The 27,628-nt window shown below is 40.5% G+C and overlaps 1 protein-coding gene across 3 annotated transcripts in view; it reads left to right on the top strand.

Annotated features, from left to right (window-relative positions):
* Window positions 1-27,628, top strand: part of fam184ab (family with sequence similarity 184 member Ab) — a 143,000-nt gene that overhangs the window by 93,214 nt on the left and 22,158 nt on the right. For all 3 annotated transcript variants that reach the window (XR_008356585.1, XM_053489086.1, XM_053489087.1), the window contains 4 exons: window positions 2,720-2,870; window positions 5,393-5,605; window positions 19,243-19,396; window positions 21,630-21,757. Coding sequence is in view for 2 of the 3 variants with exons in the window: in XM_053489086.1 (XP_053345061.1) it covers window positions 2,720-2,870; window positions 5,393-5,605; window positions 19,243-19,396; window positions 21,630-21,757 (646 nt within the window). In the remaining variant the exon portion in view is untranslated. The remainder of the gene's footprint in view (window positions 1-2,719; window positions 2,871-5,392; window positions 5,606-19,242; window positions 19,397-21,629; window positions 21,758-27,628) is intronic.

Here is a 27,628-nt window from a genome sequence, read left to right as displayed (position 1 = left end):
TTGCTAGAAATTTATCGATTTTAAAGCATTTACTTGGTTGAATTAATGTGAATTGATTCTAAATAAAATAAAAAAAACTCACAGATTCAAAATATTGTATAGACCTTTTTTTTTTAATCAATTGCATAATGGATTTAATTTCCCAGCACTAGATGCTAAACCATGAAATCTAATGCCAACATGTGTGTCATCTGTAGTAGATTGCAAGTGCAAGGAATTGTGAGATAGCAAACAATGGAAGCCTTCAGCTTGGTGAGATTTTAAATTCATGCATTTTATTAAATTCCATGATGTTAATCATGTGTAGCGGTGATGAATAAGACAAATCCACTTGCATTTGTTTACATTGCATGCCAACATATTCTAAACAAAGACATGTCCTGGTCCCTATATTTACAGCATAGTGTTTTTCCCATGCACTAGGCACAACAGAATCCTTTTGTGTTAATGGATTATGTCTATGTCGTGTGGCTTTAAGGTAGCACACAAACAGCCTGCCAGGTTCTGAGCGCAAGATCTGGAGTCCACCGTAATGACTTTTTGTTTTACTGAGCGTATTCCTGAGAGAAATCTCTCTGATGAGCATCTTTCCTCCCTCGTCGGCACGTCTACACCCACACAGCGCGGCTGCAGTGCTTTCAGAACTCCGATGAGGTGTCCGTGCTCGCTTTGAACCCACCATTATCGCTCGTCTAGCAATTAAGACGATTTCACACCACTAAACAACCGATATGGTCCGCCGAGATTGAATCGGACATGAAGTAGCTTTCGGACTGCATTACAAAACCAGAATCCTTGTGTGTCTCGATTTCGAGTCACGTGACTGTTACTTTCCCCGGGGATGTTTATTTAACGTGTAGTCACGTGGCAGTGCTATAAAGGGCTCAAGGCATGTCTGAGTCCATTACCAGCCTTTAATGATCACCTTCAGGATCCACAGTGTAGGCGCACAGGGAGGCTTTTATAATAAAAATGCACAGTAGTGATGATTTCTCTCGTCTCTCATCTCTCATCAGTCCGTCTGTCCCAGTATTTATTTAAGTAATAGCTTGTGCAGATCCACAGTATTGCCCTTTGAAATTAGTCATAAGGGAACTGAACTTAATTAGATAAATCAGATCCCATAATATGTAGATGACACTATAAATCCCAGAAATGTGTGTTTTTAAAGGTGTAGCAGGTGCAGGTGTAGCTCAAAATGGATCAAAGAGAACGTTTAACTTGTGAACTCCATTAATCTTCGATAATGTTTCAAAACATTAATTACTATATATACAAAAAGCATACTCATCACACACAGTTCTACAGTACATGCCTTGCCTATAGTAATCGCAATGCTGTGAGATAAACACCAGTACAGTAATAACTGGAACTCCACATTTTAAGCCAGCGACAGACGAAACATCTGCTCGAAACAGCAGCTGAACATTGATCTAAATGCAGATAAAGGACTATTATCAAGTACACTCATTTTATTACAGATGGTGAGACAGGATGAGACAAGCTGACAGAATTACTGTACATGAATACATCAGTGATTTGTTACTGTTAAATTATACACAGTTATGGATAAGAAATTGACAAAAGTTCTTTCTTCCTTAAGCTGTCTGTTCATTTCCTAATGGAATTTACTCTATTAATATTTATGAATGTTTTTAAAGTGAATATATTGGAAGTATTGGAAGGAAAAAATGGATTGGTTTTCACAGAAGAGATTACTCCTCGACTTACAAACGAGTTCCGTTCCCAGAGCACGTTTACAAGTCAGATTTGTTCTCAAGTCGACAAAGTGAGTCTTATACGCCTTTGACACAAATATCAAATGTAAAGCAGACCAATACACTTGATTTAAATTCGAATCAGCAATACTGTAACTGCGCCTAAGGAAATGAATCTCACACGTGTCAAATGTAACAGTGTTGTCTCTGCGCCTTTAATTCGCGAGGGGAATCCCGGACACCATTCTGTCTCGGAGCTGTTTTCCACTGTATTGGACTGTGAAATCTGTTTTGTTGAGGATTTTACTAAATTAGGATTATTCTCCATCAGGACAGCTTTACAGTACAGACATTTTCTATCATTGTGCTCCCGGACTGATTCATTAAAACCGGTGAGGCCGACTCATTTCTCCTGCACCCCCACATGGGAATTTGTAATTTGTTCAAATGTAATTCGTTCAACTTGTGAGGCCGCATCAAGCGAAGAAAACTACTTAACAGTTTTAAAAGTCTTAAAAATGGGTTAAGAATCCTACAACACATTAGGAAAAACATGGAAGAATAGTGCTGAACCATCAACCTTGCAGCAATGGAAAAGCTACTTGTGGTCTGATGAGTCCAGATTGACACTATTCCAGAGCGATGGGCGTGTCAGGGTAAGAAGGGAAGCACATGTAGTGATGCACTCATCATGTACTGTATAGTGCCCGCTGTACAAGCCTTAAGTCATTGTTATGATTTGGAGTTGCTTCAGTAGCTCAGGTCTAGACTCATCAACATTATGTGGCAATAAAATAGGGTCAGCTGACGACCTGAATGTTCTAAATGACCAGGTTATCACATCCATGGAGATTTACTTACCTGATGGCACGGCCATATTCCAGGCCTCAGGTTGTAAAAGAGGATGTAGTCTTTTAATTTAACAAAGCTGCATGTCAACGTGTAAATGCATACCGGGGGTGTTAATATAATTGTGTCCATGTGTTCGTGTGTCTGTGTAGACAGGAGTGTAAGAAGCTGCGGGAGGAGCTGCGGGAGGACCACGACGAGGACAAGAGGGCTGCTCTCACACAGCTAGCTCAATCCAAAGATCAGGAGCTGAGCAATGCACGAGAGAGCTGGCAGAGGAAAGTGGACGACCTGCTGGAACAGGTGAAGGACATGAGACTTAGATACACATACTGTACACACACCAGGCATTTGAGATTTATTCACATTGTCTGCTGAGAGCCTCTGTTTCAGGCCACATTGCAGAAGGGTATCTGATCAACAGTAAGGCCAGGTGTGGCTGATGATATGACATTACGGGCCATCCACGACAAGAGGACTTGTAGCATCACCTGAAAGTTTACAAGTACATAGTAAACTGACTGGTCCAAATGATTGGATGCAGTCAAGTCCTTAAGCCAATCCTATTGCACACACCCTGCGCTCCTTGTTTTTAGGAACCTCCTATCTTACAAGTTCCACCTTCATCCCCCATCCAACCATATGAGGTGTTTAGAAACATAATAAAAATGTATTTTTTTCCATGTTTAACTACAATTTAATTAATTTACCATCGATAACAGTTGCAGAAGATACCTGTGTCGAGAAGTCTTCAAAGTTTTCAGACCCTTTTATGGTTTCCAGATTTTATTTTCACACTTATCGTCAAATGGATTCAAAAATTTTCTCCTTTTTTTCCTTCATTCTACATACAGCACTCCACAATGACAATGTAAAAGAAGATGCTTATAGTTTTTATATATTTTATTTAAATTAAAGATTGAAATGTTACATTTACGTAAGTATTCGGATCCTTTGTTATGACACTTGCAGTTGAGCTTTGGTGCATCCTACTGTAATTAATGGTACTTAAGATGCTTCTACAACTTGACTAGAGTCTACTGCCTAACTGACTTTATTAGACATACAGTAATTTGGAAAGGCACACGCCTATCTGTTTAAGGTCTTATCGTATTTTGTGCATGTCAGAGCATTAAAAATACCCCAGCCTCCATCATTTTTAAATGAAAGATATTCGAAATAACAATTATTTTTTTCAGATCTCGAACCAAACCGACTAATTTGGGATGAAGGGTCTTGGTCAGAGAGGTAACCAAGAACCTAAAGGTCACTATGAATTACATCCTAAGTTCCTTTGTGGAGATGGGAGAGACCTACAGTTCAGAAGGAGAACCATCACTGCAGCACTCTACCATTCAGGCCTGTCTGGTAGGGTGATTAGACAGAAGCCATTCCTTACTAAAAGGCACATGAGAGCCGGCTGGGAGTATGCCAAAAGCACCTGAAGAGTTTACAGAACATGAGAAACAAAGTTCTCTGTTCTGATGAAATATTAAACTATTCGGGATCAGGAAATCGGGCACTGCCGTCACCTTATTAAAACCATCCCTTCGGTCAGACACAGCGGTGGCAGCATTATGTTGTGGGAAGGTTTTTCTATGACGTGGAAGCTATCCTGAGTAAAAAGCTTCTACAAAGTGCTCAGGATCTCAGGCTGGGATTGAGTTTTACAGTTCACCAAGACCATGACCCAAAGCATAGCACTCAGAAAACATAGGTGTGGCTTCAGAACAAGTCCTGGTCCAGATCCGAACCCAATAGAGCAACTCTGAAAAGACCTGGAAATGGCTGTGCACCGACCCTGCCTGTTCAACCTCATTGAGCATAAACAATTCTGACAAGAAGAAGAATGGAAGAACCAGACAAAAGAAAAGTGTGCCAAGATTGTAGCGTCATTCACAAGTGGACCTGAGGCTGTCGTTGCTGCCAAAGGGTCTTCAACCAAGTACTAAGTGATGAGTCTGAATAATTGTATTAGCAAAAGACAAGACCACGAAACCAAACTGGGTTGACCCCTTGGGAGGCGTATGGTGTGGGGCAGTTTGAAGACCTGCAGGTCAGACTAGCAGTGAGAGACCGTGCTGATGATACAAGAAGGCTTCCTTCTGTCTGCCTCCTCTAGTGATATTGACGCGTGTGAAGGGAGACTTTCTGCTGTCGATCCCTCGTTCTCACCTCATCTCTGAGGCAAGACTGACAACCGCATGCCAGTTTATACACACACAACATGTTTGAGCACAACATGAAGACTGTCTGCTTACAGGAATCTGATCTTTTAGCCATGAACTGACCTCTTCATACTTCTGAAGTTTTTATTTAGGTGTTTTCCATCATAAGGGCATGTGTGGTTGACAGAACATCGCTATTTTCCTAATTCTAGTGCCACATCATAATCACAGGATATGTTTAACCTTATTCGTCACTGTTTGTCATCTTTGTAATACTTTTATTTTTTGTAACAAACTTTGAATCCCTGTACTTCAGAGCAGCCTCTTAGGTTTGATGGACCTTGTCCAAAGCCTGATTGTACAGCAGCAAAAAGGGATTGTGGTGATGATTCTGACAAAAACAGGAAAAATAACATCCTCACACTCACTGATTAACTTATGTTCGAGGCTAACAGATGCTGCAAAAAAAAAAACCTGAATATGTACCCCTACAAGTGCTTCTTTATTGCCTCTTCTCATTGCATTCTCTTTATCCCTAGGACACATTTGACAGATTGTAGGTCTCTGCTATGTTGTTTTCACATCACATTGATAACGGTGTCCTCTCTTTGCACCCCTCCTTCCCTCCCTTTATCTCTCTCTCTTTTGTCGGTGCAGATTTCACTGTTGAAGCAGAGTCTGGAGATGCAGCTGTCACAGTCACAACATTCTCTGCAGCAGCTGCAGGCTCAATTTAATCAGGAGCGAGAGCACCTGGGCCAGCAGCTGCAGGAGATGGAGTTGGAGCACCAGCGAAGGGAGGATCGTCTGCGTGAGGCCCACTGCTGCGCCATCCATGACCTGCAGGAGGCGTGCCAGCACGACCTCAAGGTCTCTCTTGTTTATAAGCATCATACCGTATTTATAATTACTAGGTGTCTTTTTCTCTATTTGCGCCCTCACTCTGGTGGAGCTCTAAACCAGCTTACCGCCACTCTGCCCCTCCCATCTGTCTCACTCTGCCCCACCTGCCCGTGTCACTCTGCCCCGCCCATATGTCTGATTTTGTTCTCTACATCTGTCTCACTCTTCCCCGTCTGTCTGTCTGACTCTGTGTTGCCCGTTTATCTCACTCTGCCCTACCCACCTGTTTCACTTTGCCCTGTATGTCTGTCTCACTCTGTCCCGTCTATCTGTCTCGTTCTCTCCTGTCCATCTGGACAGCCACACGTTCGTCTGTCTTACTCTGTTTTTCCCGTCTGCCAACTTCGTTCTCCCTGTTTGTCCCACTCTTATTCTTCTACCTGTCCCACTCTGTTCTCCCCATCTGCCTCACTTTGTTCACACCATCTCCCTCACTCTGTTCCCCCTGTCTCCCTCACTCTGTTCCCCCTGTCTCCTTCACTCTGTTCTCCCCATCTCCCTCACTCTGTTCTTCCCGTCTCTCTTACTCTGTTCTTCCTTTCCGTCCCACTTTGTTCTCCCTGTCCATACCACTCTGTTCCCCCTGCCTGTCCCACTCTCTTTCTCCTATCTGTCCTGCTCTTTTCTCCCCATCTCCCTCACTCTGTTCCTCCTTTCTGTCCCACTTTGTTCGCCCTGCCTGTCCCAGGCCCTGTATGTCTGTCCCACTCTGTTCTCCCCGTGTGTCCCACTCTGTTCTCCCTGCCTGTCCCACTCTGTTCCCCCTGCCTGTCCCACTCTGTTCCCCCTGCCTGTCCAACTGTGTTTCTCCTATCTGTCCCACTCTGTTTCTCCTATCTGTCCTACTCTGTTCTCCCCGTCTCCCTCACTCTGTTCTTCCTGTCTCCCTCACTCTGTTCCCCCTGCCTGTCCCACTCTGTTCCCCCTGCCTGTACCACTCTGTTCTTCCCGTGTGTCCCACTCTGTTCTCCCAGTGTGTCCCACTCTGTTCTCCCTGTCTGCCTCACTCTCTTTCCCCTGCATGTCTCGCTCTGTCCTTCCTGCCTGTCCCACTCTGTTCCCATTGCCTGTCCCACTCAGTTACCCCTGTCTGTCCCACTCTGTTCCCATTGCCTGTCCCACTCTGTAACCCCTGCCTGTCCTACTCTGTTCTCCTTGCCTGTCCTACTCTGCCCTGACAGTCTGTTCTATTATGAATGGCCAGACTTGAATGTAGTGCAGTTATTTATAAAGCTGTCGTTGTTTTCAGAGTACCACTCGTATATCCAACAGCTCAGGGAACATTAATCTAGATTACATTACCTTGCTGGATTGGGATGTGAACAAGAGATGGCCAGATCATATTACAACAATGCATAGTACTGTTTCTAATTTACATGCCTGTACAATTTTACGCGTAGTTTCCTCTGATATATATCGTTAACTCCTGCATGAATAACTGTCTTATAAAAGCTGCATTCGTTTGACGCCTGAGGATTACCTAAAATCTTCAGTGACTAACTCCGGGTAGGCAGCCAACTACAGCTGCCTACCTTCATGCATAATGAAGCACTGTCTGATGGATAGGACAACTGACTTAATAGCCAGCAAGACACCAAAGCAGCTGTGGGTGCACCTATAGAAAACTTTAGTCTCCAGCCTTTCAGGAGGATATCTTGCTCTGCTCTACCAGTGGATCAGTGCAAGTGGAAAATTTGATGGTAATCCTGTCTGGTTCAGTGCAGTTCCATTTCCTTTTTTTCTGGGCAACAAATAGCTTTAGCATCAACTGAGTGCTTGCTGTCATTTGCTCTGAGCTATAGTCATTACCAGTGTTATGATGTCGTCCCTTATATTTCTCCGTGAGCTGAGTTCTCATTTAAGTAGGGAAACTTCACAAGAGCCACTTTTCGAAGAGATCCGTTCAAGATTATACCACAAATCCAACTGCTATGACCTACTACTACTAGACATTTCAGAACTACTTGCTTGATTTACTGCCTCTGGACCTTATTGTCCCCACCATGAAACACTAGGCATACAAAAATATTCAAGAGAACAATAAAACACAGATAAAACAAGCAAAAAAAACAAAAGGTAACATTCACCACAGGCACTTTGTGAACGGAATAAGTGCTTAGTGAGTTCATATTTTCACTGAGAGGTTTTAAGCAATAAAATATATTTTATGTGTTGTTTATTAGCTGTTTTTCTGGACTGTCCACCTAAGGGAAGCATCTTAAACGGTTAAGTGTATGGCCACTAAAAAAAAAAAAAAAAAAGAAATCTCCTTTTTTACGCTGACTTTGCGTTTGCAAATGCAATCTTCTAAAGATTTTTACTCTTTGTCACAACAGCTATAATAAATAAATAATACAGCTTTAGTAGGGCATTTTTAATAGAAATAGAAATTCATATTTAAAAAATGATGATGATAATGATAATCATGAAAATGTATTCATTTACAATTTGTCAACAGTTTAATCGATGTTACATCATAAACAGCTTGAACATATAATACTGTTAGACTAGCATAAAAAAAAAAAAACTTTGTTTATTAGTATTCATTTCATACAAGGAGCTCTGAATGGTTTCTACCGGGTCCAGCATGTTATGTGTATGTTGGAAAAAATCAGAGGTTCTGCTCTAGTTCTTCATCTGTTTTGTACAGAATGAAAACAGAAGAGGGGATAAAACACAACCCTGAGGGACACCGGTAGTTAGAAGAGGCAATATGATGTTTATATTATACTCTTTGTGCTTATTGTGTGTGTGTGTGTGTGTGTGTCGGTGTGTATGTCGGTGTCGGTGTCGGTGTGTATGTCGGTGTCGGTGTCGGTGTGTGTGTGTGTGTGTGTGTGTGTGTGTGTGTGTGTGTGTGTGAGTGTGTATAAAAAGCTATTTGCTTTTAATTCACTAAGGTAAAGTGTAATAAAATGAACATTCTTAGTTTGAAAAAGCTGATATTGGTTTGAGAAAAAAAAGCCCATGCAAAAAATTCTTGGTTATAAAGTCAATTAAGGAGTCCGCACAAGTTAAGGTTGTCGGAATCAGATTGCTTTGGGTTATAAAGTGAAATAGTGGTGTGAAATGGATTTTATTTGGATGGCACATTTTCCCAGACTTTCACATTAAATGGATTAAATGTAATACACAGCTCACTATGTCTAATTACCTTCACATAACCGATGCCTTGCCCCGCATTGCTGACAGCGCAGATAACAATTCACAGTTTATACTGGCAAGGGGCCTCGTGGTTCGGTTAAAATCAGACATCGAGCTGGCATGATTTCAGTACAGTTGGGGAATTTAATCATCTCATGGTCCATGGTCTCATGGTTTTACAACTTATCTTATAGCTTGTAACTTTTCCAGCAGTTTGCAGACCAGGCAGACAACAGCTTTAGCTTTCGCATAAACCCGAACCACAGGTTAAACAGCTATTTATTAACCATCAACACTTTAAACAACGGCTATTAATATTTAACCAAATCGAAAGTGGAAAAAGAATTGGGCCTGGCGTCATTCACTACCATGCTATAGAGTTTCAGTGCTCCGAATGGAGTCAGTCGACCCCTGTGCAGTCTCTGTAAAAGTTCTGCCCAGCTACAGAGCTGTTAAAATAAGGGTCCTTTTCCATCTGTTCTTTCATTATTCATTACGAGTGTCTCCGTTGTACTGGGTAGAGATCCATCAGTAGGGCTCGTTTTTACACCTTACAGCTCTGAAGCCCAGCACTAGCATGTCTAAGCAGGGGCTCTGCTAAGAGGGTACATTTCACTGTTGATTTATTCACCGCCTTTCAATAAGTAATAGGAGGTTTGGTAGAGAAGAAAGTATGCTCCCTTTTTTATTGTTGTCATGGTAAAAAAAAATTAAAAAGCAGGACTTGGGATATTTTTTGTCTTCTCCTCATGGCCTCATGTACTCCTTTTGGATCCTTTGTCCCATAGAAGAAAGCATCGAATGCAGGCGTGTTAGGAGGAGGGTTGCCTCATTTCCAGGCAAAATAAGCACATCATTTTCTCCACACAAGACTATGCACAAGTCTTACCACAGTGACGTGTTATTTTATCTACCCACGTCGTCCGAAGAGCCAGAGCAGAACAGATGGTCCTGATGATCTTGCTTGGATGTAAAAGTGAAAAAACAAGGATAGTGGACATAAACATAACCCGGATATGTGTAAACTATTAATTTACTATAAAAAACATAAATTAATAGAATGAAAGCAAAATAACTGCAGACATTTTTACAAGGAAAAAAAATACAAAAAATACAAAAAACAACATTTGAAGCTCTCATTGACTCCCAGCTCAGTGGGCTTCTATAAAACAAATTAGTATTACAGTTTAATTCGATAAAATATAAAAATTCACTGAGACTAATGAATAACAGAAACACAATGGTACACAACATTGTTTAATTGTTGCGTTTTAGTAACATTTTAGAGGAATTTATGCTTTCCGTTCAGTCCGAAGCATTTACCAGTGGCCTGTGATCTAATTGTGACTCCTGATTATTTCCAGTTTTCTCCATTACCAGCAAATCCACACAAATCCAGTACGACTCCCTCTGGCATAAGAGCACATTTCATTTCTGATTTAATTGGCATATGTTAACAGGCCTAACTGCCTCATTGGCCTCTTCAACCTTATTGAATTTCACAGACGTGGTAATTAAGTGAAACGTGTGATTGTGTAAATTAAGGCCAGCTAACTGTCAGCCTGCCCTTGTGCTGAAATGAGTGACATGTCTCGAACTCCCTGATAAATGGTCGATTACTGTTCTCACATAGTGCGCCACTTAAAAGATTTCTTTGGCTGGTGGGAAACGTAACATACCGAAATCAGTAGGTAAAATATTCGTACGTGGTTTGAACCTGGGACCTTCTAATCAGCAGTCCAACTCCTGAACCTTAACTGACCCTACTACCCCTGACCCTGACATCAGGTTTGCATGGTTAGCAATCGATGTTGTGATCTATGATATTTTTTCATCACATTACATACTGCACGGAACATATTGTTGGTGTCTAGCGAGTATTTACTCTCTCTTGACATGTTTAACTACAAAGATTATACACACTCATCAACCGCAACATTAAAACCACTGACAGGTGACGTGAATAACATGGATTATCTTATTACAATGGCATCTGTCATGGAAAGGTTACAGGCAGCAAATGAACAGTCATTTCTCTAAGTTGATGTGCTGGAAGCAGGGAAAACGTTCAAGCTTTCGGATCTGAGCGACTTTGACATTGTGACCAGGCGACATTGTGATACTGTAACTGGACGACTGGGTCAGAGCCTCTCTCGAAACAGCAGGTCTTGTTCGGTGTTCCTGGTATGCAGTGGTTGGTATTTACCAAAAGTAAGCCTAGGAAGGGCTAGACATGATGCTTATGGGGGCTGAAGGCCAGCCTGTGAAATCTGATCCCACAGAAGAGCTACTATAGCACAAATTGCTTGAAAACCATTAATGCTGGATTTGATACTGTGTTCTGATACACTTTTGCTTGCTGTTTATGGGGCTGAGTAGCTGCAGACCACTCTGAGTGCCCATGCTAACCTCTGGTTATGCCAAAAGATACCATGGGAAGATAACCATCAGAACTGGACTTTACACCAATAGGTTGCACCAAGGGGGTGTCTCGAATAGTTTCCATTTTCTTTAACATCAGAGTAACAGGTTTAAAAAATGCATAAAAAAAAAAAAAAGCCAACGGGACAATGTGATGCCCTGGCCGATGTGTCCTGAGTTTGCTGCGGATGTTACTTTTGACTCCTATAACCTACTTAAGGACGGTTGCAGACCAAGAACACTTCCTTCGTGGCAGTAGTACTCCCTGATGGCATTGGGCTAATTCAGCAGGATAATGCGCAGCGGCACACTGCAAACATTGTACAGAAGTGGTTTGAGGAGCATGACAAAAAGTTCAAGGTGTTTAAGGTTGGCTAGGCTTCCAAATTCTCCAAATCTCAATCCAATCAAGCATGTGTGCTGTGGGCCGTGCTGGACAAACAAGTCCAATCCGTGGAGGAACAGAGCAAATTTTGCGAAAAAGTTCCTTACTTTTCCACAAAGTGCATTTTCTTATCATTTAAAAGTTTTCTTAAGAACGCCTAGTGAGTTTCTTTCTGTTATTTTATTATTTATTTTTTTTTCATTCCATTTCAATGAATCATATTTCTTTAAACTATTTTGACAAAAAATCTGTGTGTCAACACAGTTGTGATGTCATTTGGGTATTAATGGATTGGAGGCAGCCCAAGTACAGTAAGTCATCAATAGTTTTTTATTTTCCTTGGGGATTTTTATTATGCACACACGCAAGCACATTCTCAGCTCTCTCTCTCTCTCTCTCTCTCTCTCTCTCTCTCTCTCTCTCTCTTTCTCTCTCTCATATCCTTTTCTGCAAGCATAAAGACAGACATAAATAAACTGCTGGCAAGACACCATGGGTTATTCATTACAGAATATGTCACTTGCTGGTTCATCCTGCACCTCTCCATGTGATGCTTGACCACAACCTGAGAAAGCAGATTGTGAAGCAGACTTTTAATAGATGTATTTTATTAATGGTACATAAAACATATATTGTTTTGCAAGCAAAATTCAATAATAAATTCTCTTTCTCTCATTGTTAATTGAACAAGAGATGGGGAAAAAAATACTTTGGTGAGCCTACAGAGCCCAGTCCTGGCAAGGTCGTCTATCCAGTTTTCTGACGCTTCTGCTGAGTGCTCCATCTACACACCACGATCGAATCAAATCTTATTTCAGCTTTTTGCTTTTGGCATTTACAGGTTTATCAGTTTTAGTTTGATTTATCCGGTTCCCTGCTCAAAGCAAACTCCCACAAATCTCTTTTCTTAGAGATGAGTCTCATGAGTTTATATTGATGTTTTTTTTCCCCCCTCATTATGCTTGTTGTGTGAATGCTATCTTTATTCTAGTTTTTCACTGAGTGTAATGCATTCAGTGGTGAAGCATAATGTATCCGAGCCGTATGTTATTTATACACACACTGCCACTCCTCCACAGTAGGAGAAGCTAGACCTCAGATCATATCCGTCTGCTACCATGCGAGTAGCACTTGTGGAGGTGCAAATGGGATCCTGTCTTGTGGGAAGGTTGCTACAGAGCTTGTACCGAATGTGCTGAGAATTCAGAGGTGTCTTGGATGCTGCTGCGTGTGAATTCGAGAGTAAGGCGGTTTTGGGAATCTTGTCAGTCAGGCTGAAGGCAGGGGCATGGCACTTCTGGGTGTTTTTGCTCCTTCTGAGGTTGTTGTCTTTGTGATGGAGAGGGTTTATGTTATGCGTGTGGGTTTGTGTGCATGTCCAGAAGACGAGGCGAGACATGTCTCCCGATAGCTGTCTGGATGACTGTCAAGGGCTAAACCTTTTCTTCCTTACAAGTATTTCTGCAGAGCCAAAGCTGACGACTCAGGATTAAACACAGATTTTATGTCTGTAAGCGCGATGTGGCAGGTCCTTTAGTTAGCTGTAGAATCGCTGGTTCCATCCTGAGCTTGATTCTTATCTTGAAGATGAATGAACATTTATGAATCATAAATAAAGCAGTTTAGATGAACTACTAAACAATTCATCATTAAATTGTGAAAATTGTTAGTGGTGAAATTTCGTAATCAAATTATGTAATTATGATTTATCCAGATTATTATTATTATTATTATTATTATTATTATTATTATTATTTATTATGCAAATCGAATAAAACTGCAAGAATTTTGTGTAAAATGCCATTTCCAAATGGTCAAATTATTGGACTGCATCAGATAAAGAAAATAACCTTAATGAATAAATAAAAATTATAAATGAAAGCCTTGGACAAGAAATGTCTGGAAAATAAATTAGAATCATAAAAAAAAAAAAAATCTACAGTAAAAATAACAGCTATGTTTAATAGTGCAAGTAATTTTCATGCACAACGTGATAAGAACTCACAGGATTGGCACTAAACTGCTCTGTAGCCAGAAGAAAACCACTTGTAAGACTAATAAAAAAAAAATTTTTTTTTAAACATTAGTTTGCTAGGGAGCAGAAAGGCTGAACTGGAAAAAAAAGGCGATGTGATCCGATGAGTTCAGACTGACCTTATTCCAGAGTGATGAGTGTGTCAGGCTAAGAAGGACAGCACATGAAGCGATGCACACATCATGCATAGTGCCCACTGTACAAGCCTGTACAAGTTATGATCTGGGGTTGGTCAGGTTTAGGCTCAGCAACGTTATGTGGCAAGAAAATAGAGTCAGCTGACGACCTGAATATACTGAATGACCAGGTTATCACATATGTGGACTTGTTCTTGCCTGGTAGCGCCAGGACTCAGGTTGGAAAAGAGTGGTTCTAGGAACATGAGGAATCATTTAGTTTTTTTTTATTATTATTATTCATTTACAGTGGTATGAAAAACTATTTGCCCCCTCCCTGATTTCTTATTCTTTTGCATGTTTGTCACACTTAAATGTTTCTGCTCATCAAAAACCATCAAGTATTAGTCAAAGATAACATAATTGAACACAACATGCAGTTTTTAAATGAAGGTTTACGTTATTAAGGGAGAAAAAAAACTCCAAATCTACATGGCCCTGTGTGAAAAAGTGATTGCCCCCCTTGTTAAAAAATAACTTACCTGTGGTTTATCACACCTGAGTTCAATTTCTGTAGTCACCCCCAGGCCTGAGTACTGCCACACCTGTTTCAATCAAGAAATCACTTAAATAGGAGCTACCTGACACAGAGAAGTAGACCAAAAGCACCTCAAAAGCTAGACATCATGCCAAGATCCAAAGAAATTCAGGAACAAATGAGAACAAAAGTAATTGAGATCTATCAGTCTGGTAAAGGTTATAAAGCCATTTCTAAAGCTTTGGGACTCCAGCGAACCACAGTGAGAGCCATTATCCACAGATGGCAAAAACATGGAACAGTGGTGAACCTTCCCAGGAGTGGCCGGCCGACCAAAATTACCCCAAGAGCGCAGAGACAACTCATCCGAGAGGCCACAAAAGACCCCAGGACAACATCTAAAGAACTGCAGGCCTCACTTGCCTCAATTAAGGTCAGTGTTCACGACTCCACCATAAGAAAGAGACTGGGCAAAAACGGCCTGCATGGCAGATTTCCAAGGCGCAAACCACTTTTAAAGCAAAAAGAACATTAAGGCTCGTATCAATTTTGCTAAAAAACATCTCAATAATTGCCAAGACTTTTGGGAAAATACCTTGTGGACCGACGAGACAAAAGTTGAACTTTTTGGAAGGTGCGTGTCCCGTTACATCTGGCGTAAAAGTAACACAGAATTACAGAAAAAGAACATCATACCAACAGTAAAATATGGTGGTGGTAGTGTGATGGTCTGGGGTTGTTTTGCTGCTTCAGGACCTGGAAGGCTTGCTGTGATAGATGGAACCATGAATTCTACTATCTACCAAAAAATCCTGAAGGAGAATGTCCGGCCATCTGTTCGTCAACTCAAGCTGAAGCGATCTTAGGTGCTGCAGCAGGACAATGACCCAAAACACACCAGCAAATCCACCTCTGAATGGCTGAAGAAAAACAAAATATAGACTTTGGAGTGGCCTTGTCAAAGTCCTGACCTGAATCCTATTGAGATGTTGTGGCCTGACCTTAAAAAGGCAGTTCATGCTAAAAAAAAATCTCAAATAAAGCTGAATTACAACAATTCTGCAAAGATGAGTGGGCCAAAATTCCTCCAGAGCGCTGTAAAAGACTCGTTGCAAGTTATCGCAAACGCTTGATTGCAGTTATTGCTGCTAAGGGTGGCCCAACCAGTTATTAGGTTCAGGGGGCAATTACTTTTTCACACAGGGCCATGTAGGTTTAGATTCTTTTTCTCCCTAAATAATATAAACCATCATTTAAAAATTGCATTTTGTGTTTACTTGTGTTATTTTTGACTAATAGTTAAATGTGTTTGATGATCAGAAACATTTTGTGTGACAAACATGCAAAAGAATAAGAAATCAGGAAGGGGGCAAATAGTTTTTCACACCACTGTATAAAGTCAGAGAGGCCAGATTAAGGTGGCTTGGACATGTTCAGAGGAGAGATTGTGAGCATATCGATATCGGTAGAAGGATGCTGAGGATGGAACTGCCAGGCAGGAGGTCTAGAGGAAGACCAAAGAGGAGATTTATGGATGCAGTGAGAGAGGACATGAAGTTAGTTGGGGTGAGAGAAGAGGAAGCAGAGGGTAGAACATGATGGAGGCAGATGATGAGCTGTGGTGACCCCTTGTAGTTATTGATAAATTAGTAATTTGGGAACCATAACTCACTTTCACACTAATATCGAATATTTTACTCCAACAACATGTTGTGCAAGTGTACTTCCAGGAAAGTTTTAAGCCATTTCTCATTGAGAAAATGAGACGATTGCTACAGTACAGTGATTTATTGCAGCGAGAGAGTTTGTATAATTCTAAAAAGCTTCAAAGTCAATTCTCTTAGGCAACATTTTTTGTAATTTCGTTAAGTAGTCTTCAGGAATACTGTAGTTCTCCAGGCTCCTTGAAGGACCTTCCAACACTCTTCTTTGGACGAAGGCTGCCTTTCGTTCCGTTCTCCATCATATGTTCCCACACTGCTTCAATAATATTGATCTGGGCTTTGGGGAGGCTGATAGTGTTCTATCATGTTTTTTTTTTCTGTCGAGGTATGCTTTGACTGCATTGGCAGTGTCTTTGAACTATTCCTCAAGAATACATCAAAAATAGAAGAAAGTCTGACTCTTATGAAGAAATGATGGGTGGCTCAAGACTTATGCACAGTATTATAGTTGAGATTAAAGAAGGAAATCCAGTTAACATAAAGAGCAGGAAAGATAAGACAAAAAAAAATTTAAGATGGAGTGGTCTAATAACAAATCAATAAAAATGATACCATGGTGTTGGTCTCATCTAAGCTGCCATAGAAAAGTGGCAAGGGCAAGATCGTAAGTAATGCGAGTGACAGAAACCAAAAGAACAGAAACTAAAAGCTACAAACTTGAATCTAACCAATGGAAAAAAGCAATCAGTTGCATGACTCTACAAGAACTGTGCTGAAATTTCCATCGAACAGACACATCACGTTATTTAAAAGAGAAAAAGAAAAAAAACAACTAGAAAGCATTGTGTCATTTAGAGCACAGCTGTCCTGCTCTGATAGCGCCCAGCTTTTATCACTGATTTGTCTTGGTGTGTGATGAAAATCCCATCACACTACATTTACAGGCAAATGTGTTTTTCTGTGTTTTTTATGCATATTGGTTCTATAGTACTGTGCAAAAGTCTTTATCCACCCCTCATTTCTTTACACTTTACTTTCAAAGAGTTTCAGACTTTCTTGTATTTTTAATGTAGTTTTAAGAAATACTTCTTCAGGCTTAGTGAAAAAACTTCTTTGGCTATTATTTTTTGCCGAGCTTTATGAACCAGTGAGAAACCGGTGCAGATGATCATGATTAGTATACTGGTGATGCTGAATGCTGAGTGGTTGGAACAGATGAGAGGGGAAATGAGGTTGCTGCTTAGGTTGTTGTATAAATCACCCTTTTTCGAAATTGTATCTTTAGGCACTTTGCAGTAGGGATGGGAATCAAAAGTCTCCACCCGTATCAGTCGATATTATCACAGTACCTACTGTAGGTGTCGGATTAATTAATATTACGGTTCAGTATCATATATCATGATTTTTTTTAAATGAATATCCCGATTAGATATTACTTTTTTGTCTTACAATTTGAAGACACTCATCTTTAAAAAAAGTGTTATAACTTGAAAGTGTTATACCTTAGCTTTATCCAAAAACAACCAGTGTTGGGTGTAAGGCGTTAGAGTACTTGGATTACTTTTTTGATGTAACGAGTAATCTAACGCGTTAGGTCCGCTATTTAAGTACTTAGTTATTTAGTTATATATTTTTTTAAATGTAATCCGTTATTTAGACTATTTATGTAATCCGTGAGCCAGACAGCAGTCATTCCGTTAGTGTGTGTAAAAGTCGTCCTACAAGCCCCGCCCCCAATAACCCGCCCCCTGCTGTTATACCCCAATCTCACCTATGCGGTTTGACTCGGTTTGAAAGATGGAAACCTAATCACAGCGCCAAAACTCGCGGTGAATCATGATAAACCGTATTTACGGCTACTGTGCGGAACCGCGTAGGTGAGATAGGGGTATTAGTAGTTAACAAATTATGGGCCAAACTTCGCTGAGTGATGATGGTAGAATTATTATAAAGGTTGAATAAAACAACATGCATGAGCAATCACAAAGGAGTTTTAATTTTCTGCAACGGAAAAGTACTCGAACTAGTTACTTTTATCAGAAAGTAACGCTGTAATGTAACTGATTACTTTTTAAAGACAGTAATTTTGTAATGTAATTAGGTACTTTAAAAAGTAACGTCCCCCAACACTGAACATGAGTCATTAAATGTAGTCCGTTTCTTATATTAGTTTTCCCACTTAAAAACCGAGAGCAGCATTTAAACAGTACAAACTAACTTTAAACTAGCCAATTCCGGTCACTGGGGGTGGATTAAGATTCCTGCACTGTACTGTACAGCTAAAAGTTGTATGCTGTGAGACTGGAATTTGTAAAACATCAAATAAAATGTTGTACCTCCGCTTCCAGGAACGAAAATGATTTATCTACAAGCATTGTCGCTCCACAAGAAAGTTTCTGTTGAACAGGATAAATATGCGTTACCGTTTTTCCTCCGGCTCAAGATGGGAAGGTGTAATGTGATTTCAAGTGGGCGGTGTTCCCAAAATCTTGCACATGCCATGCCTCATATCCAGACTATTTTGTCCTCTTAATTCTTCAAATCTGAAATAGGAACAGGTCTGAGTTGCTCTGTAGCAATTCCCAGTGTTCAGGACACCAAGGTATCTTGCATATGAATATATTTATTTAGCTTTTTATTTTTTTTTAGCTCAGCACTCTCCGCTTGTTTTTGGCTTACGATTATACACAGTCTTATCTTACCGTTCGAACGAGAGGGAGAGAGAGAGAGAGAAGCACGAGGAGTGAGTTAATACAGTATAACAGCGCAGATAGGTGTCAGGTGTGCCATGTTCATTATCTCTTCACAACACAGAACTACAACAACAAATAGGTGTTACGTACTGATTCTTTTGGAATCTTCTCATTTTTCACCACTCTATCGAAAGGTTCCCCCACATCTTCGTTCGGTGCCGACGCAGCAGTTCAGGCTTTCCTAAAGCGTTCAGAAGCGTAATCGCCTCCACTTACCTGTATTTCATCAGTGATTTCTGCATCTGTCGTCACCGGTAGCAGCACAGCCCACCAGATTAGCTCGCCAGAACATCTGCTCCACTCACATTTACACCCTGTACGAAAGAGCAATTTAAAATCCACAATAAGTTGCTAATATCTGTAAGTGCTTATTGATTTTAAAGCCATTTATTTCGCGGACTTCTCTAATTGATGGCGCTTGGAGAAAGTCCATTAGAGTCCATCTCTAATTTCTGCCTTGCAAAAAGTTTGCGAGTACAGCTCGCTTTATTTTTTACGCAGACTAAAGTGCTTGTGCCATGTTTGTGTGTGTGTGTGTGTTGGTGTAGGATTTGGAGGAGCGTCTGCGCCAGCAGCATCACATGGAGTTGCAGTCCATAAGAGAGGCCCACAGGCAGAAAATCGAGACGCTGAAGCAACAGTCAGAGCAGGAGCTGCAGACGCTACGCTTCGAGTTGGAGGACGAGGGGAAAGCAATGCTGGGTAAGGCGCGCGGGGACGACGTCGCGGCTGAAGGACATCTGCTGTTTGTCCCTGCTAAAAGGTCACAGAGAATTCCCAGGCACAGTTACTTCCAGCACAACCACTAGGCAACCACTAGGCAATGTAAAACCTTTTCGCTCAAGGCGTGAATGCGATACAAATTCGAGTGCAGACTCATCGTGCAATCAGCATACCAATCAGTTGTAGAGTAGACTCTTAGAAAACAGGCTTTTTTAAGGGTAAGCATTAATAATAAGGGTTCCACTTGGAACCATAGGGATAGGGAAAAGAGAGGCACGGAGGTGTAGTGGTTAGCACAGTCGCCTTGCAACTCCGGGGTCGATTCCCGTCTCTGTGTGCATGGAGTTCGCATGTTCTCCCCGTACTTTGTGGGTTTTCTCTCAGTTCTCTGGTTTCCTCCCACAGTCCAAAGACCAGCAGATTAGCCTAATTGGCGTTCCCAAATTGCCCATAGTGTGTATGTATGTGTGTGTGTGCACTGCGATGCATTGGCATCCTATCTAGGGGGTACACTGCCTCCTGCCCTAAGCCTCCTGGAATAGGCTCCAGACCCCCCCGCGACCCTGAATACAGGATAAAGCGCTATAGAAGGTGAGTAAGTGAGTCTTAAATGGGCAGTATGGCTTTATTAAAGCATGTCTTAAATTGAAATTGATGCGCATATAAGTGCATCACCATACAGTAGGTATTAATCATTATAAATTCTCCTGTTCTGTTCAACGACCGTTAAGTTTGTCACCCGGAACGCAAGGACAATTTAAGTAATTCGACAACCCTGGTTCCGGTTAAATAAATTCCAAATTTCAGCTGAGACTCATACAGTATGAAGTTTCTGCACTTCCTTTAAACTGAATGGAGTAAAAACCGTTCAAGCATTTAGTTCAAATTTAATACTTCTCTTTCACCGGAATTAGCTATACTATATAGCTAAACCAAACACTCCGTATAGTTACCTGGAACTAGCAGTAACTCCAGGGAAAGAAAAGAGTTTCAAAATTCAAAGAACTTCATTAATCCCAGAGGGAAATTTTTGCTTATATTTAAAGTTTTTGGAAATTGAGTTACAGTTATTAGATCTCAGTGTCTCAACTGAACTTTGGAATATATTTTTGCATGGAACAAGGGTTTTGTAATTCGTCCCCAATTTACTGTACCTACTGTACTGTACATGGACCTAAATTTAAAAAAGCAGAACTGTCCCTCTAAGTTTCAGCGTTATTCTAGTTGAGGTTGTAGTTATCCAGAGTTTATCCCTTTCACACATAAGGCCGATCCAAACTCACCAATCCCTCTAATCAGGCTCATGTTGTCAGAGGAAACTGGAGAACACAAGCAGCACATGCAGAACACCACACAGACAGGAACCTGACCTCAGGATATCGAACGTGGGAGTGTAGATAACAACAAGATAGCGGCATGCCAGCTTAGCGGTTAGCACTGTGGCTCGTACCTCCAGGTTTCGGGTTCGATTCCCGCCCCGGAGTCTGTGTGCGTAGAGTTTTCCCTGTGCTTGGTGGGTTTCTTCCAGGTACTCCGGTTCCCTCCCACAGCCCAAAGACAAGCAGATTAGAATAATTGGCATTCCCAAATAGCCCATAGTGTGTGAATGAGTGGGTGTGTATGTGTGTGTGCCCTGTGATGGATTGGCACCCTGTCTTGTGCCCTAAGATACTGTATACAGGCTAGTGCGTGAGTGATAACAACAAGATCAAGGTAGAATTTTTCTTTGTGTATGGTGGGGGTGGAGCTTATATCCGGGCCAGGAAAAAAAAAACATTGAAATGAAACTTCTGTAAAGTGCAGAACTACAGGGTTGGTAAAAAAAAAAAAAAGGGTTTAGGGTTTACATCTCTAGAAAAAAAAACTATTAGAACATTACAAGTGCACATCTGTGAGTTACTGTACTGCAGCACTGCAAGTTCCTTGTGAGAAATTAACGTCTAAAATCGCGGCGTCACAGAGCACCCGTGGTGTACGGCTTCAGATTTTAATTAAAATTCTCACGGACGCGTTTTTTCCTGTGACTTTGAGAAACTGTACATCGCAGACAAGAGAACAGACGAGACAAGGAGGGAGAAAATTGCTATTGTTAGAATAAAAGCAATTACTTTTTCGACTTGACTTTTGTGCGTGAGAACTCCAGTGATTGATGATTTTTAATATAATGTAGAGATTCACGTCAGAGGAATAATCTCCCTTTCTCTTCCCGTAGCGTCCCTGCGTTCAGAGCTTAATCATCTTCACGCCTCGGCTATAGAGCACCTGCGGCAGACTCATCAGCAGGAGACTGCGGCTGCCAAGCAAGAGCTGGAGAACGCCCTGGAGCAGAGCAGGATACAGGTGATCACCACACCTTCATCCTCTGGTCTAATGACTGGGGTTCTGAACAACAGTGCATCATCATCATCATCATCATCATCATCGTCTGCTTTCTTACAGTCATTACTTTTGCTGGAAAAAAAGTCTTTCTTCACTGTAGTGTGTCCAGGTGGCAGAATGAGCAGGACAAGACCTAATTATGGATAAAGGACAAGGTTGATCATACAGTATCTACAGCTCTGTTCCATATAGATGAGCTTAGATAAGCCTAGTGTCTCTATTTTAGATTGTCTAGTCCCTGTGAACACTTTTATGTCGGGCGTTTTTGTTTTCTGTCTCTTATCAGGTCACTGAAGTACCCTTGTGCGATACAACACGCCGAGACAGATTGCACACGCCGCGTGGATCCCAAAACGTTTCCTTTTTAAAACGTAAAAGACACAATGAGACCGTAACAATCCGCATACGTTTCTCATTAATTTCCCTGATAAATATGGACAAAACCTGCTGTTCAAAATCAGGGCTGAATATCAGCTCACTCGTGTGAAACACAAGCTAATTAATCATAGTACGCTGTCGACTTGCTACCGATTAAGAGCACCAACTTTAACGCTTGTGTAAAACACAGGACTGTCAGCTAAGGAAATGAGTCAGAGTTGCTGAGCTTTAGTAGAGACACACAAATACACACGGTGTAATAACAGCCCCCTTCTGTCTCCCGTGCCTTAAAAGCGGACTCGTCTGTCTGCATCGTTCCGCACGTCCCCGACTGCTGCTTGTTAGAAACCAAAGATTTCACTTCCTCTGTTTTTTTTTTTTTTTTACACCGGTGCCGGGACCAGCTGGAGCTCCGCGGGTTCCACAGCAGGGTCTCGTCTCGTCCCCGTTTCTGTTTGACACGCACCTTCACCGATGTCACTCCCGCATCCATCCCCATCATTCAGCTCTCATGATCACCGCGCCACATCCTGCAGATGGCACATCCAGCTGTTCCTTCACTGACGCACATCATTCATTAGAGAACTTTCGAATCAGCCACGCGCTAAAGCTAGCGGTAGAAAGTTTTAATTATCTCCCATCCACCAGACTGCACCCAGTGATTTTTCTTTTGTAAATTATTGTCTCTGTGTCTCTATAAATTTCCCACGTCACCACCAGCTGTATCGTGAGGAAATACTCTATGATGTACTGTATGGCGAATGCTAAAAATAATGTACTTACATACTGTATTAAGATACCAAAAAGCTAGGCGTACTGATGCAGCCATGTCAGGTAATAGCCTCTCTTTACAAGTCATACATAGACACACTCGTGAAGACACGGAATAAGTTTGTTCGAGAGCGTTCAAATCAAACCGGGATTTGTGATGAAAACACGATTGGCATTTACAGAAGAGTTCAAAGACACAAGGTGCTGAGAGTCTTAGCCGCAGTAAAACATTTCAATACATCCAGAAATAACGATCGGAGTCAAGTGCAGATGTTCCCATGATCGTTCAGCGAGTTCAACACTCAATCATTAAAAATCGACAGATAACTCGACACAAACTTGCAGAAGAGACGCACCTGTCTGTAATAATTCACCAGCATCGCGTGCACATTACAGAAACTCAGCCAAGCCATTTCTACATCTTGGGGCCATTACAGGAGTTCCTGGGAGGCCAGGGTTTCAGACATGAAGCAGGCAGTCTGATCATGCCTCCAGCGTACTGAGAAAACTTTCCACCTCTATGGTGTCCAGGCGCGAGTGAAACACTGGGAAAAGTGCATTAGTGCATCCGGGGATTATACAGTAGAGATATAAAGGGAGTTTTTACTCTTATAACCGTGTTCTGTTATTCTGCAGCACCAAAGTCCCGCTTTGACCTGTGTTTTAAAATTATGCAAAAAGAATTTGTATTTCCTGAACATTTCTTATTCCTTCTACCCGAGTGAACTGTTGGCAAAGAAGAAAGTACGTGATTCTGTAGCAAGATCAAGCGCTGCGTTCTCCAACACCACTTTGTCTGTCTTTATAATGTAGATACAGTAGCACACACTAGTGTTTTTGTTTTAAAATATGATTCATGCAGTTGATCCCAAGATGTTAATAATTAACCCTAGTTATTCAGTAATTCAAGAAATTATTGAACGTTTTCATAATAAATAGAAAACCAGTTTTATATTTATTCCAGCTGTAATTATGATAGAATAGTCCTTTATACAGTATACTCTATGTATGAAGCTAAATGATCAGATACTTCCAGGTGAGCAAGCCGAGGGCGACGGTGACCATGAAAATCTCCCAGCGATGACGAGGAAGATGACTAGTGTATACTACTGCGTTAATGGAAATAGAAATAATACTGCAAAATAATTATAGCTTGACAAGTGAAAATATTTTGAATATAGTTACATTTGACCAGCGGTTGAATTGTAAAAAAAAAATATATATATATATATATATATATATATATATATATTCTAGGGTGATGGGTGGGACCATAACTAACCATACAAAATGACTGTGAAATATGTGAAATATTTTTATTAGTCTTATTAACAAAATATAAGCTTTATTAAAACAACTTGGAGCCATCAAATCAAAACTCATACAATTAAACATACAACTGTCGTAACTATCATTTGATCCTTTACATAGCTTTCATCTGGTGAGGGTTAAAGGACTAGAATAAAATCTACATATATAGAATAGAATCCGCATAAACATTAGTAAACAAATTATTAAATTAAATAGTACTGTAGTTTTGTATGACTAGGCACCAGTCTCACTCTCTCTTGTACACACACACACAAATCCTTCGTTTTCATCACGTCTCTGCTGAGAGTGTGTACAGTATGTACTGTATCATACCTTCAGTTCTCTTCTTTCTTTAAATCTGTCAAAAGCTGTTCTTGAACTGTTTTTTTGGTCGTTGCAAAAATGCGAAAACAATATTGAATTCTGATTAACTTATCTCCGTTTTTTATGGTTTAAAAATGATCATACATAGAGAGTTTTAATATTTCATTTTCATGACAAATATTACATAATACACAGCATTATTGAATTGATCTAAAGGGGGTGGTAAGGGGGGGATGGTGGTTTTACAGAGGGGATTGGTTTGTCATTTTGTTCAACATGGGTGCCATCAATCGAGCCCTGCATAAGACAACATTTTTTTAAAATATACATTTAATAAACTTATTTCTCGTCAAATGTCACAAAAATTGTAAGTGAAAAAAGTTGTTCTATTGGCTGATAATTTTACTAGTTTGTGTTTTTTATTAATAAAGCAAAATTTTCCATTTTCTTACATACATAAACAAACACACTCACACACACACAGCGCCTGCGTGCATAAAGAAACACTTATCTGTCAGGATTTATTTTTACTTTTTTAAAAGGTTATGTGCAGGTTAATTTGTTTTATTTTTACCTTTTTTATATTGTAATAAACATTTCTAATGTATTTGGGGGGCTGTGGAACAAATAATGTGAGTTATCACATCACTTTGGTTTACAAGTGTTTTGAAATACGAGCCAGCTTCCAGAACGAATTATGCTCGTAATCCAAGGTTCCACTGTACACAATAATACATCTGTGTGTCAAAATGCACAATTTAAAAAGTTCTTTAAATGCGGTTCTGTGGACGAACCAGCATCTTTTCTTGTTGTTGATTATTTTTTGGATGGAGGATGTCATTACAGCAGGAGATCTTGCAGATAGTTTGAACTTTGACCCGGGTAGCATCTTCGTCTTTAAATATCTTTAATCCATCCATATTTTCGAGTATTTTTTATAGGTTTTTTTATAAACTGATTTAAGATTTTTTTAACTATTTCTAGGAAGTTTTTTAGTTATTTCAGTTCAAATCTTAAACTGATACAAAATAAATTTTTTATATCTTAAAAAGACTATTTCTCACTTGAACAGTAATAGGTTTAATATTTTATTCTTGGTTTCTAGGTTAAAGATCAAAAGATGGCAGGATAAAAACAACAAACACCTTAAACATAAACATTAATATAAAAAGTGTGCCTTACACAGTAAGAGCTTAACCTTCCTCTCAGACATGGTCACGTCCTGCACCTTTCCCTACGCCGCGACGGCGCTTTTTAATCAAAGTCTTAATGAGTGTTATTTTAAGCGACTCATAACACTCATGTGGTTTGTAATAACCTAATCATATCTGGGCTTTTTTTGACTGTCCGTGGCATTTCCCACAGGGAACCGTCCACTAAAGCTTTTAGTGTTCAATCAAGGAAAATCTTTGCAGCCGAGCAGGCAGTTAGTCTCCGGGACAGGCAGCAGTTAACAAGATGGCTGGCTCTGAGAACTCGAATACGGCCATGCTAGTTTCTGAGTGTCTCAATACATGGGTGATTTAAAATAATTACACTGATCACTCATCATGGCAGAGCATATCTTCCACTTTCTCCATCTTTCTGTCTATACGGCTCTTATCTCTCTCGCTCGCTCGCCTTCTTGTTTTTAACTCTCACTCTTTCATCCTTCCCTCTCTCGTCTTAATCGATTGCTTCCCTGCGAGACATCAGTGTGTGTCCGGTGGAATGAGCTGTGTGGTCAAAGCCACCGCGTGAAGAATCCAGTTTTATCGTCATGTCAATCAGCAGAGCTGCATACCACTTCACTGTCCACTTTTTCTCTCTCTCTCTCTCTTCGTCTCACACAAGTACGCACACACAGAAACCTAGACACACCCTGCTTGCATAACCTTCAACCACCGCGTTAAAGCTGGTGAACAGTTTCCGAATGCAAAACACAGATCGGTCTTCTGGATGTGAACTGTCTCTTCACACCAAACGCTCGGCTTCCGGAGCTCTTTGATTAATATTTGTTTTGATGATGCACAGCAGCGCTGAAGTCTTTCTAGAGATAAATCGCCGTAACGCGCTCTCCTCTACTGTGGATTGTACAGCTGCTGATGAATGTGATTTCCCTGATTCATTGTCAGGCGCTGAGCAGAAGGAGAGCTGACTCCTCTAACCTTTATAGAACAGTGAAGTCAGATTGCATTAAGCAACATGGCCGTCTTAGTGCCCTAGGTCTTAAAAGAAGCCTTTTTTCATTATCTCTCAGCCACTCATTCGGTTTAGAAATAATGCAGGACCGTTATATGTCTAACTTCAGAGGAAGATGATAAAGAGATTTGCATGGGTTTCTTGGCAATGCTACGGAAGTCTAAAAAACATTTGATATACTTTATATATATATATATATATATATATATATATATATATATATATATATATATATATATATATATATATATACAAATTATATTTGTAGTTCTTAATGATCCGTTTGACTGGCCCTAACATCTAGCAGTCACTCTGGGGTGCTCGTCTACACCACTTTCGAGCCAAGGACTCGCCCTGATTCTGTAAACGTTCAAAATACTATATAGGTGAAAAGAAAATATGTCACAGATATCTTTCGATACATATTGAGATCACATATGGAGATTTCTTTCTGCTGCTCTGCTTTGAAATAAAAAAAATATATGTAAAAAGTAGATATGTATGTTCTCTTGTTCCTAAAGAGGATTCAGTGGGCCTGGTTATTACTTTGTGTTTGAGTGCTGATTGAAATATCACCAGTCAGAGCATGTCTTTAGGTTAAAGTACCCAACACAAATACTCGTGCAGTCGCACTGTGAGCAGGCACTAAACCAGAGGACCGTTTTTTTTTTCCCTCAAAATGATTTCCTGAGAGTTTCTGTATGTCTGCCATCACATAGTCACAGGATTACGAAGATCAAAAACTTGTCAAGCGAACAATAAAGAGAGAAGCCTGTTAAAATGACACTTCCAAACAGTCTCATCATCGTCCTGGCACGTGGAAATAGTTGGGACATTACAGGTACACCAATACAGGTAGTCCCTGGC

The sequence above is a fragment of the Clarias gariepinus genome, chromosome 27 (genome assembly GCF_024256425.1).
Source record: "Clarias gariepinus isolate MV-2021 ecotype Netherlands chromosome 27, CGAR_prim_01v2, whole genome shotgun sequence".
Classification (NCBI taxonomy): domain Eukaryota; kingdom Metazoa; phylum Chordata; class Actinopteri; order Siluriformes; family Clariidae; genus Clarias; species Clarias gariepinus.
This window is presented reverse-complemented; position numbering and strand designations above follow the sequence as displayed.